This window comes from Pongo abelii, chromosome 6 (genome assembly GCF_028885655.2).
Source record: "Pongo abelii isolate AG06213 chromosome 6, NHGRI_mPonAbe1-v2.0_pri, whole genome shotgun sequence".
Lineage (NCBI taxonomy): Eukaryota > Metazoa > Chordata > Mammalia > Primates > Hominidae > Pongo > Pongo abelii.
In genome coordinates, this window is record NC_071991.2 from 58,250,241 (window position 1) to 58,263,979 (window position 13,739).

General features: G+C 40.7%; 1 protein-coding gene across 2 annotated transcripts in view; it reads left to right on the forward strand.

The window, feature by feature from the left end:
• The first annotated feature begins 2,189 nt into the window (after positions 1-2,189).
• The window catches only part of SKAP2 (src kinase associated phosphoprotein 2), a 259,980-nt gene continuing 248,430 nt past the window's right edge, over positions 2,190-13,739 (forward strand). Inside the window, exons 1-2 of one of the 2 annotated variants that reach the window (XM_054559360.2) lie at positions 2,190-2,371; positions 2,546-2,607. In XM_054559360.2, coding sequence (XP_054415335.1) covers positions 2,205-2,371; positions 2,546-2,607 — 229 coding nt within the window. In that variant the 5' untranslated portion in view covers positions 2,190-2,204. The remainder of the gene's footprint in view (positions 2,372-2,545; positions 2,608-13,739) is intronic. The other variant, XM_054559361.2, reaches the window with a different exon arrangement.

The following is a 13,739-nucleotide window of genomic DNA, read 5'->3' on the forward strand; positions in this document are numbered from 1 at the left end:
TTTAGGATAGTTAGCTCTTCTTGTTGAATTGATCCCTTTACCATTATGTAATGGCCTTCTTTGTCTCTTTTGATCTTTGTTGGTTTAAAGTCTGTTTTATCAGAGACTAGGATTGCAACCCCTGCCTTTTTTTGTTTTCCATTTGCTTGGTAGATCTTCCTCCATCCTTTTATTTTGAGCCTATGTGTGTCTCTGCACGTGAGATGGGTTTCCTGAATACAGCACACTGATGGGTCTTGAGTCTTTATCCAATTTGCCAGTCTGTGTCTTTTAATTGGAGCATTTAGTCCATTGACATTTAAAGTTAATATTGTTATGTGTGAATTTGATCCTGTCATTATGATGTTAGCTGGATATTTTGCTCATTAGTTGATGCAGTCTCTTCCTAGTCTCGATGTTCTTTACATTTCGGTATGATTTTGCAGTGGCTGGTACCGGTTGTGCCTTTCCATGTTTAGCGCTTCCTTCAGGAGCTCTTTTAGGGCAGGCCTGGTGGTGACAAAATCTCTCAGCATTTGCTTGTCTGTAAAGTATTTTATTTCTCCTTCACTTATGAAGCTTAGTTTGGCAGGATATGAAATTCTGGGTTGAAAATTCTTTTCTTTAAGAATGTTGAATATTGGCCCCCACTCTCTTCTGGCTTGTAGGGTTTCTGCCGAGAGATCCGCTGTTAGTCTGATGGGCTTCCCTTTGATGGTAACCCGACCTTTCTCTCTGGCTGCCCTTAACATTTTTTCCTTCATTTCAACTTTGGTGAATCTGACAATTATGTGTCTTGGAGTTGCTCTTCTCGAGGAGTATCTTTGTGGCGTTCTCTGTATTTCCTGAATCTGAATGTTGGCCTGCCTTGCTAGATTGGGGAAGTTCTCCTGGATAATATCCTGCAGAGTGTTTTCCAACTTGTTTCCATTCTCCCCGTCACTTTCAGGTACACCAATCAGACGTAGATTTGGTCTTTTCACATAGTCCCACATTTCTTGGAGGCTTTGCTCGTTTCTTTTTATTCTTTTTTCTCTAAACTTCCCTTCTCGCTTCATTTCATTCATTTCATCTTCCAGGGCTGATACCCTTTCTTCCATTTGATCGCATCGGCTCCTGAGGCTTCTGCATTCTTCACGTAGTTCTCGAGCCTTGGTTTTCAGCTCCATCAGCTCCTTTAAGCACTTCTCTGTATTGGTTATTCTAGTTATACATTCTTCTAAATTTTTTTCAAAGTTTTCAACTTCTTTGCCTTTGGTTTGAATATCCTCCCGTAGCTCGGAGTAATTTGATCGTCTGAAGCCTTCTTCTCTCAGCCCGTCAAAGTCATTCTCTGTCCAGCTTTGTTCCGTTGCTGGTGAGGAACTGCGTTCCTTTGGAGGAGGAGAGGTACTCTGGTTTTTAGAGTTTCCAGTTTTTCTGCTCTGTTTTTTCCCCATCTTTGTGGTTTTATCTACTTTTGGTCTTTGATGATGGTGATGTACAGATGGGTTTCTGGTGTGGATGTCCTTTCTGTTAGTTTTCCTTCTAACAGACAGGACCCTCAGCTGCAGGTCTGTTGGAGTACCTGGCTGGCCGTGTGAGGTGTCAGTCTGCCCCTGCTGGGGGGTGCCTCCCAGTTAGGCTGCTCGGGGGTCAGGGGTCAGGGACCCACTTGAGGAGGCAGTCAGCCCGTTCTCAGATCTCCAGCTGCGTGCTGGGAGAACCACTGCTCTCCTCAAAGCTGTCAGACTGGGACATTTAAGTCTGCAGAGGTTACTGCTGTCTTTTTGTTTGTCTGTGCCCTGCCCCCAGAGGTGGAGCCTACAGAGGCAGGCAGGCCTCCTTGAGCTGTGGTGGGCTCCACCCAGTTCAAGCTTCCCGGCTGCTTTGTTTACCTAAGCGAGCCTGGGCAATGGCGGGCGCCCCTCCCCCAGCCTCGCTGCCGACTTGCTGTTTGATCTCAGACTGCTGTGCTAGCAATCAGCGAGACTCCGTGGGCGTAGGACCCTCTGAGCCAGGTGCGGGCTATACTCTCCTGGGGCACCGTTTCCTAAGCCCGTCGGAAAAGCACAGTATTCGGGTGGGAGTGGCCCGATTTTCCAGGTGCCGTCTGTCACCCCTGGAAGGGGAACTCCCTGACCCCTTGCGCTTCCCAAGTGAGGCAATGCCTCGCCCCTGCTTCGGCTGGCACACGGTGCGCTCACCGACTGACCTGCACCCACTGTCTGGCACTCCCTAGTGAGATGAACACGGTACCTCAGATGGAAATGCAGAAATCACCCGTCTTCTGCGTCGCTCGTGCTGGGAGCTGTAGACCGGAGCTGTTCCTATTCGGCCATCTTCGAGATCTGCATTTTTACAGTGGTTTCTTGAATCGTTGCCCTTGCCTGTGCTTCCCGGAAGACCAAAGGTAGACTGTTTTCTAAATATCTCCAGGGAAAGAGAAAACCACCTTCTTTTGAAGTTCTATACCCTATTTAAAAATCTAACCCTAATCTAAACATTAGATTATCTCTAATTTTATTTTTAAAAATTTTAAGCCTCCCAATTACAAATGCCAGTAATGTGTTGTCTTTATCTACAGAATAAGCATGATGAATAAAGCGCAAATGTATTGCAGAGAGCTGGAAGAGCCTCAGCCACCAGGCAAGTAAATCAAAACAAAGTATTGTTAATGATTACCCTGGATACTTTAAGAAGAATGTAGAAGATCAATAGATCCACAGAACATTAATCCTTCTAGAAAATGTGAGCATCCTAGATTTTATTTGTTTAAGATTGATACAATTGAGTTATATTTTTGTGAGTCTAATGGAAGAGAATCACGTCATCTCTCAGGAAAGCAATCCTCTGAGCTGTGCTGACCAAGGTTCCTCTAATTCTTTCAACCAATGAAGTAGTTGATATATTCTTGTAAACTTTCTGGGGGCAACTTGTCCATTATTGGGCCTGAACTTGAACAGCTGGAGAAAGGAAGAAAAATTAAACAACTCCTCTTACATCAAAATAATATAACTGAGTCTCGTTTTAATAAAATCCTAGAGCACATCCTAGTGTCACCTAGCAAGTAACAGGTACTCAATAAATGCTCTTCTAGTAAATGGATGAAAATCTAAATTTGTGAAAAAGATCAATAAAACTGTGATCATTTACACTCCCAAAAGACTTATCTGCTCATTTGGTTTAGAATGCTGACTTTAAATGTGGATCTTTTCACTAGTATTATGGAATAAGAATGTGAGCTTTTTCTTTTGAAGTTACTTAGTCCTTTTCCCCATCTACAGGGTTATACCTATCACCTCAGCAGCTTATCACTTTATCTACTGTGTATATGAAGAGGGCTTCTAGTTCCTGAATTTTCATAAGTACCAATACCTGATTTAAAAAAATAAAAATCTGCTGGACCACCATGATATATAGATTTAAAATGTGCTTTAATGTATTATGACTTAGCATACGTAGCTTTCCTTCCAACATCTGTATCCTGATTTGTAGTCTAATAAACCTTCCTGCTGCAGATGGCATGTGCATAGTTGTCCTGAGGTGTAATACATCAACATAGGATTTCTAAACAGAGAGCAATAATGAATTCAATTAGGGGAGGAAATAAAACATCGAGCCTTTTCTTATAATAAATCTTTTACTAAGCTTCCCACATCACATGTTTGCTGAGGAAATAATACATGTCATTCAGATTAAGGGTTATTGTAGACTGCTGAGGGAAACATGAAATTCTGGAGGTTTCAGCAGTCCTGTGAAGTCCTGAAACATGGAAAGTGTACAAATTAGAAAAGGATGTAATATGTGACTAATGATACCCCTTGGGATACCTTTGGAAACCATATTTACTGTTATGATCACTAGATTCATTTAAGCTACAGGAGTTGAAAAGCAATACCCTAGTAAGCGAAAAACACCTCTGAGTTCATTAGATGTGGTTGTAATTTAAGCTCTAAAGGCTTTTTTCCTTGCTGTCATTCTTCATATTTCTGGAAATGTGGTACTTGAACTCCTAATAAAAGTAGCCTACATCATGTTCATATAATCTACAGTTCCTGGAAAGCACATTTACACCTCCACATCTGTAGCTAAAGCTGGGACTGAACAGAAACTTAATTCACCCCAGATGTCACCCACTAGAAGTTCTGGAGTAGGGCTGCTGTTCTTAGAATTTTCTATCCACTGATTATATCTCAAGCAATGGTTTAAATATTGAACCCAGAGTCTCCAAGTCCAAATGTTGTAAACTGTTTCCATATACTATGCCAAGTGCAAAATTAATTGAATCCTACGAAGTTAATCCCCAATCCTGTTCCTTCATTTGTGGAAGGAAATAATGGCTATTTTGACATTATTTAGACAGATAATTCCAAGTCCTTTTGTCATAAGCATCTGAAAAAGAAATTTTGTTCTTCTGGCTTGGTAAGGTATCAGTCCATACTGCTTTTAAAAAGATTACATGACAATTTCTTTGGAAAAGAAAAGTGTATGTATATCATTTGGGCTGCTAATCACCAGCATAGCATGTAATGAATCAACGTAATCAGACAATTTCTGTCTAATGATATTCTTAATCTGCAATAATATTCTTCGTTCTTTAGCTTTGAATTCTTCTACTCCTCAGTTAGTATGGAATCAGTGTTCCCATTCCCCAGGTGATATACCTGATTGGAGGGGCTTTAACGGACAAAATAAGATCAGTGCATAAACCATAGGCTTCTCCACAGTGAGCAGAAATCAAGTAGGATACACCTTCATTCCCACTCTAACCTATTTATAGTTTTTAGTTTTGCCTTTTAAATTCATGTATTTCTTGGCATCTTGCTTAGAGTCACCTTTTTGACACATGAGTCCTGCCAGGTGTGTGGGTTAGTGAGTCTGTACAATTTCTCAGGAGGCCTTGCTGATGCTGCAGCTTCTTAGCTGTAGTTCCAGGAAGGCTGCTGCAAGCACATTGCGCCTTATGAATACTGGAGCTTTCTCTAGAGAGAAACCATTTGTTGCTATGTCAGGTCAGATACAGAAGCCAGATTATCTAGGCTCAGTTGGTATAACTACTCATAAGAATTACTACTTATTAAGAATATCCTCAGGATTTATTAAGCGAACAATATAAAAATGGCCATGTGAAAATAGTTTTGCACTTTTGCAAAATTCCTGTTAAAGTCATTGTTCATTGTCTATTTAATAATAAATCTGAGGCCAGGCTCACACCTGTAATCCCAGCACTTTGGGAGGCCGAGGCAGGTGGATCACAAGGTCAGGAGTTCAAGACCAGCCTGGCCAAGATGGTGAAACCCCATCTCTACTAAAAATACAAAAATTAGCCAGATGTGGTGGGGGGCACCTGTAATCCCAGCTACTCCAGAGGCTGAGGCAGGAGAATCACTTGAACCCAGGTGGCAGAGGTTGCAGTGAGCAGAGATCGCGCCACTGCGCTCCAGCCTGGGTGACAGAGCAAGACTCTGTCTCAAAAAAAATAAAAAATAAAATAAATCTGAGACTCATCCGCCTGACAAATTCCTCTCAAAATATGTCTCCTGAAAACCTGATGTGTATTTCTTTGTTAAACATTGAGATCTATGAAACCCATTGAATTCTCCCTTCTGTATTGACTAAAAGTTAGAGCTAAACTTCATGCTTAATGGTACTAATAATTTTATTCTAGTTTCCTGATATACATTTTCTTTCTCCTTCCTCTGTGGTGGTCTGTGGAATGGTATTGGTGGTCTCTGAATGCCTAAGTTTGTATACAAAAGTGTGTGTTACGTGTTTTGTTTGTTTGTATATACTTACTTGCATTTTCTGGGAAAGGAGCACAAAGTTTTCATCAGATTCTCAAAGGGGTGCATTACCTCCCCAAATTTAAGGACTATAATACTATCTGGTGTTTTATATCTCTGATCTCACCTTTAACTGTTCTGTCTTTATAACAATTATGTTTGCATTATAAACAACCTAAATCCTTTTTCTTTTCTTTTTTTTTTTTTTTTTGAGACGGAGTCTTGCTCTGTCGCCCAGGCTGGAGTGCAGTGGCACGATCTCGGCTTACTGCAAGCTTGGCCTCCCAGGTTCACGCCATTCTCCTGCCTCAGCCTCCCTAGTAGCTGGGACTACAGGTGCCCACCACCACGCCTGGCTAATTTTTTGTATTTTTAGTAGAGACAGGGTTTCACCGTGTTAGCCAGGATGGTGTCGATCTCCTGACCTTGTGCTCCACCTGCTTTGGCCTCCCGAAGTGCTGGGATTACAGGCGTGAGCCACCGTGCCCAGCCCCTAAATCCTTTTTCATGGGGAGAGAGGGAAGGAAAAGCTAGATGGCAGTAAACATTAAACAAATACAAATACAACAGCATATTTTATTGTCAAGTACTCAGTCTGTTAGTAGGTATGATATTGGGGGGCTTTCTCCCCACTAGAAATAGTGGACTACATCTGTATGGTATACATCTACATGAAAATGTAATCTGATGTCTTTTAATTTTTTTTCCTGTCTTAAGAAAAAACAAATTATCTGGACAGGTCTATCTAGAAGGTCTCCTATATGAAGCATCTCCTAAATACTATAGGGAGATTATATACGTAGAAAATTCCTTTATCATGTGACACTGATATACATATTGACTTGGGAAGGAAAAACTCCACTGTGTTGTACTTTTTTTTTTTTTTTTTTTCTTTTTTGAGACTGAGTCTCACTCTGTTGCCCAGGCTGGACTGTGGTAGTGCCATCTCCGCTTACTGCAAACTTCGCCTCCCGAGTTCAAGTGATTCTCCCACTTCAGTCTCTCAAGTAGCTGGGATTACAGGTGCCCACCACCACCCCTGGCGATTTTTTGAATTTTTAGTAGAGTCTGGGTTTCAGCATGTTGACCAGGCTGATCTCAAACTCTTGACTTCAGGTGATCTGCCTGCCTCAGCCTCCCAAAGTGCTGGTATTACAGATGTGAGCCACCGTGCCCGGCCTGTGTTGTACATATTAATGTGAGATTTTAAAGACAACTCCACAGGACTTGCCTTGCTAATTTGGAATCTTGTTCAGAGGAAAAGACTTGATGAGAAAAGATCTCAGGAGATCAAATAGTAATATCACACCATTGGAGGAGCAGATATATTGCCCCCTAGAATAAAATATCTTCTATCTTGATTTTTCAAAATTATTTTTTATGAACATATTGTGAATTACACAGGACACCAACTCTGCTGCTTTGGGAGCAAAAAGACAGAGCTGACAGATGTAGATATTTGCCAGGAACAACCATGTGAATTTATAAATATTTTACAAGTGCAGCTTTCAGAAGAGTGACTTTTACTGCCATATTAATGCAACTTGCAAATTTATAGTCTGGGCACTTGTGGGTTATGAATGTCCAGTATTCAAGGCTAGTGCCAAGAACATGGTTTATGTTTTGAAATTCTTTTTTTCTCTGATTACAGACTTCTTGGCTGTTAAGATCTGTATTATAATTCAGCTGCTCATGAGGTGCAAGGCTACATAATACATCAGTTTCCACTCCCAATGGCTAGACTCATAAATATACTCATTACAACACACTTCATGTGACAGAATGACATACAAAGCATAAAAATATCTCTGTAGAGTAGAGAATTAGTGGTAGTAGAAGCAACAGTAGCATGATTCCATGCCTCTGGCCAGACCCATAATATGTGACCTAATATTATAATTATTTGTCATAGTATAAAGAAAATTCGAATCATATGTTTTTAGAAATAATATCTTAGTATATATTAGATCAACACACTCATGAGTGTTGTCATATGTATTGAAGGCTACACTACTGAAAAGACTTTAGTTACCCTAATCTTTCGGCAGGGAGATTATGGAGGAAGAAGCACCACTGCAACTCTTTCCTTGTAAGTTTCTAAGTTGCTTTTCCACCGATTGTGCCCAAAGTACAAGAGTCTTTCTAGCATTCCAGACTCTGGAGAAAGAGAGCAGATTTATCTGGGCTTGAGCAAAAAACAGCCTGGGGTGAAATCTTAAAGGTGACTAGACTTTTGTCACATGTCAGAGGGTTCTCCTTTTTCAAGATGTTATTATGACCTAGTCAGAATTGTTGCCATTGAAGAAAGTCAGCACTGTTGCCCAACATTTCTGCCTTCCGTTAAGTAGCTCTGTTACCTTGTGCACATCACTTCTCAGGTTCATAGTTCCTCTTCACTGAAATGTTGAAGTTGTGCCATATGATTGCAAAATTCTTTCCAGCTGTAATTTTTTTTCTAATGCATGTGTGCCAACATATGCAGATATTGATTGACAATACATTATAATCTGCAATATTAGTTATTTTATCAGTGTGCACACTTTCATTCTCTAAAACCCATCAGTGGCAAAATGCTTCACTGTTTTAGTCCCCAATGTCCACCATTTCTTGCTCTGTATTAAGATTGCGTATTATTCCTAAAAGAGATCATTGGGACCAGATGCGGTGGCTCATGCCTGTAATCCCAGTAATTTGGGAGGTCAAGGCAGGAGGATTCCTTGAGCCCAGGAGTTTGAGGCCAGCCTAGGCAACATGGCAAAACTCCATCTCCACAAAAAATACAAAAATTAGCCAGGCATGGTAATGCATGCCTGTTATCCCAGCTGAGGTGGGAGGATTGCTTGAGCCCAGGAGGTCAAGACTGCAGTGAGCTGTGATCAAGCCATTGCACTCCAGCATGGGTGACAGAACAAGACGCTGTCTAAAAAAAAAAAAAAAGAGGTTATTGGGAATGTAACCTTAAATAATGGGGAATCTTGTGTTCTTACAAAAAAATTTGTGATTAGTTCAGTGAGTAAAGCTTTTCCAAATTACCAAAGCTAAATAAATAAATAATCCTTGTTTATTCCAAGGCTTAATCCTACTGAGGGCCCCAACCTGATTCCTGATTAATCATGCAGCAGACAGCAGACAGCAGCTTCTTCTTCTTCTTTTTTTTTTTTGGATACGGAGTCTTGCTGTCTTGCTGTGTCACCCAGGCTGGAGTGCAGTGGCGCGATCTCGGCTCACTGCAACCTCCGCCTCCCGCGTTCAAGTGATTCTTCTGCTTCAACCTCCCGAGTAGCTGAGAATACAGGCATGCTCCACCATGCCCGGCTAATTTTTGTATTTTCAGTAGAGTTGGGGTTTTACCATGTTGGCCAGGCTGGTCTCGAACTCCTGACCTCATGATCCACCCACCTCTGCCTCCCAAAGTGCTGGGATTACAGGCATGAACCACCATGCCTGGCCAGCAAACTGCTTCTTGTTAGCTGACCTTATACATTTCAATGAAACAGACTGTGAAAAATGACACATACACACAGATCCCAGGCAGTAATTATATTAAAAAATACTTTGTTAATTGTTTTACAGACAGCATTAGCCTTAAGAATAAAATTCCGTCCACAGCAAATCCTTTTTCTTTCATTTGCTTCTAATCTAAGGGATAAACATAGTCAAATGCTGTTATTGTTACCCAGGAAAATTTCAGCTTTAAAACTGATTGAATCCATTTTCTTTATCTTATTATCTTAGACCACAGCAATTTTAAAGAACACAGGTAGAATGACAGCAGTCCATGATCCAGACAGTGTCATATATCCCTTGTTTGTTTTCTTTCTTTTCTCTTTATCTTTATCCTGAAATTTCCTTTCTGTTCTACTGTGAAAGTAAAAATCTGAAAGGAAAATAATTAGCTATTCATACTCTTCTAACACAGCCACATGTTCACATGATAAATGAAACATTACCACACAAAACTGCTAAAATGACATCCTTATTGGAGGTCCAATTTACTTAATTTTATGTCTTCCAACTGTTAAGACAAGGGTCACTCATTCTGTAAAATTAATGGCTGAAATAAATTTAGAATTTAAAAAGCATAAGGAAAATATTTCTTTGCCCAATATATGGCCAACCTGTGGAATTTATTAGCCTGGGAGGTCATAGATTCAGTCAAGAGACGAATTAGAAAAGCTAGATAATTGTATGACCAGTCATAATACTGTAGTTATGAATACTAAGAAAAGGTACTAATAGAATCTCATGCTTCAGGGTACAAGCTGATCTCAGCTCACTAGGAGCTTTGAAGGACTTCTCTTATTTCCTTATGATGCTCCTCTGAGCAAGTGGCTGGATTCACATTGAGGTTTTACCAGTTTTTGAAAGTAACTACTATTGTGAACAGGATACCACATTTAGGTCACATTGGGGTTTTGTTGTTGTTGTTTGTGCAACAGCATCTTGCTCTGTCACCCAGGCTGGAATGCAGTGGGGCAATCATGACTCATTGCAGCCCTAACCTCCTAGGCTGAAGTGATCTTCCTGCTTCAGCCTCCTAAAGTGCTGGGATTACAGGTATAAGCTACTGTGCCTGGCCTGTGTTTTTTGTTTTTTGGCAATGAAAACTACAGATGTCTGCTAATACGATACAAAAAGAGCAATGAAACGACATGTGAGTTTAAACTTTTTAAAGAGTTTATTCATTAATTCAATAAATATTTATTAAGGGCCTATCATGAACCTATCACTGTCCTAGGTGTTTGGAATACAACAAGGAGCAAAACAGAGAAAAATCCTTGCTTTCATGAAAATCCCACCATTATTTTATTCCAAGGTATCAGTATTGAAGTCTATGATCTTGTGATATGCAGTTAGTTTAGAAGTGGATAAGGTGCAGCATTTCAGGTGCAGCTCCTCTTGAAGCTATCTGCCCCCATACCCTACTTAAAATAGAGCGACAAATACTCCCATTTAAAGAAGGGAAGAAATGAGAGAGATGTAACAGTTAGTAGTCCGTAAAAATTCTGAAGTCTAGCGTGTCAGATGTTGCTGGGGTCCCTCTATTCAAGAAGCAGAGAATGTTTTTTTGATTAGGCCCCAGTTCTTCCAAGGCTCAACTCCATAACTTACTGTCCTCTAATGTTCTTCTCAGAGGAAGGAGGTTTGTTATACTATGGGCTCTTTCCTCTACCCTCTGAGACACTCTTCGTTTTCAACAAAAAATAGCTCATGTTTGCAGTTGGGTGGCTTTCTTAGCCTGCTTCCTGTATGTGAAAATTTGGAGGCCCAGGGAAATCTTCTCATTTTGAACTTTTTCTTTTGTCCAAGCTTGCAGGGATTTTTATCAGTCTAAATCTTTTAAAAACTTTTTGGAACTTTGTGCATATGAATATGATTTGGGCCTATTCCATGCCCTAAAGACCACATCACTAATTCTTTTTGAGAAAGTCACTCTCATCTTTGGGCTGTATACCAGGCTGCTGTAATACATCCTTAAGATTGTAGGCACCACCGACTGGGCGTGGTGGCTCACGCCTGTAATCCCAGCACCCTGGGAGGCTGAAGTGGGCAGATCACGAGATCAAGAGATCGAGACCATTCTGGTCAACATGGTGAAACCCCATCTCTACTAAAAATACAAAAATTAGCTGGGCGTGGTGGCCTCCCAAGTAGTCCCAGCTACTTGGGAAGCGAGGCAGGAGAATCGCTTGAACCCGGGAGGCGGAGGTTGCAATGAGCCGAGATCGCACCACTGCACTCCAGCCTGGCTACAGAGCAAGACTCCATCTCAAAAAAAAAAAAAGAAAGAAAGATTCTAGGCACCACCTTATACCATTCAGTTGTTTAACAAGGGGCCTTTCAGCCACACCCTTGATCTGGATCTTCACTGTGAAGTCATTTCCTTTCCTTTTTTTTTTTTTGAGACAGGGTCTTGCTCTGTTGCCAAGGCAGGAGTGCAGTGCCGTGATCATAGCTCACTGTAACCTCAAATTCCTGGCCTCAAATGATCATCTCACCTTGGCTTCCCAAAGTGCTGGGATTACAGGCATGAGCCACTACACCCAGCCAGTCATTTATTACTTTGAGAATCTTTTAATGGCTAGAGAGACCAGAAATATGAAGTGTCTTTCCCCCAGCTCTCAAGTCCTGGCTCCTTTCTATTGCTTATGAATTCTGCAGGAAAACTGCACAGTTCTTTCTTTAGCTCTCTCTTGTTTTTGTATGTTATCTTATACAATTAAAAAAAATCTACTCCTTCAACATTTTGCCTGGGAATCTCCTTAGCTGATTCTCTAATCCATTGGGTAAATTCCCTTCCCCTTCCCCTTCCCCTTCCCCTTCCCCTTCCCTTTCCCCTTCCCCTTCCCCTCCCCCTCCTCTCCCTCTCCCCTCCCCCTCCCCTCCCTTCACCTCCCTTCCCCTCCCCTTCCTTCCTTCCTTCCTTCCTTCCTTCCTTCCTTCCTTCCTTCCTTCCTTTCTTTCTTTCTTTTCTCTCTTTATATTTTTATTTTTTCCTTTAGAGTCTCATTCTGTTGCCCAGGCTGGGGTGCAGTGGCACGATCTCAGCTCACTGCAAACTCCACCTCTTAGGTTCAAGCAATTCTCCTGCCTCAGCCTCCTGAGGAGCTGGGATTACAGGCACCCGCCATCACGCCTGGCTAATTTTTGTATTTTTTTAGTACAGATGGGGTTTCACCATGTTGGCTAGGTTTGTCTCCAACTCCTGACCTCAGCTGATCTGCCTGCCTCGGCCTCCCAAAGTGCTGGGATGACAGGTGTGAACCACCACGCCTGGCCCATCGGGTAAATTTTCTATCTTCCATATTATCATAGGCAACCGTTTTGCTATTGTTGCACTACTATATAATACAGATTGCCATTTTTCCTGAGTGCTATAGCAGTTTCTTAACACTTTTCTTGCTCCTAACAATTTATTCTCTATTTTCTCAATTTTGGCTAACAGTTTTCCTATCACTTGTCCAGCCTCTATCCATCACCTTGTCCCAAAGCTAATGCTACATATTTCAGGTTGCTGTAACAGCAGCACTTCAGTTCTAGTACCATTTTCTTTATCAGTTAGCTTTTGCACCATAATAAACTATCCAAAGCTTTGTGAATTATAATAATATCTATTGTTTCTCCCAGTTTTGTGGGCTGACTGTGTATTTCTTCCATCAAAAAAGATAGCTAGATTGTCTAGGATGGTTCCACACATCTCTGGTGATTGTTCTATGTCTGGTGAAGTGATAGCCATGTATCTATCATCATTAGTAGGCTAGTTCAGGCTCATCCATATGGTACAAACTCATAGTGCACAAAGTCATAGTGGTACAAAGTCACATATGCAAATTTGTGGGCCACCTTTCACAGTCTACCACAATTCTTTTCTTTTCACTTCAGTTTTGCTTATCTTCTTTATTCTAGTACTGAGGGGAATTCACTTTATTAACAGCTTGATTGGTCACCTTACCAATTATTGACTTTCTTACTATGTTACCTAATCAAGACTGTGTGAAGATTTACTAATACTATGCATTTGGCATAATAGTTGTTCATTACTTCATCAAACTATGTTTCTTTGGATCTTTTTGGTGAGTTTAACTCTTCCTTTTATTTGAGAATTCCATACTCAAAATCATTGAGTATAGAATTATTAGTCTTGGAATTAAGTCTTAGTCTTAGTTCTTAGCCTTCATTATTTGAGTTCTAGTTGCGTTAAAACTGTTATACTTTGAGGGGCATGGTTTACCACTCATGAGCTTTTATACTCCTTTCTTTGTTATTACAGAACTGATATTTTCCATAAGATTGATCTTGCCATTAAGATGAATACTGAATACAATTATGAATTTGAAGAATTGACTATAGTAGAGTGAATGAAATTTCAAATTATATATATATATAATGTGTGTGTGTGTACATATATATATATGTACACACACACACACACATATACATATATATGTTCTGTTTTCTCTGCACTGGGAGTAGTAGTTCCAGATGAGAAGGGAG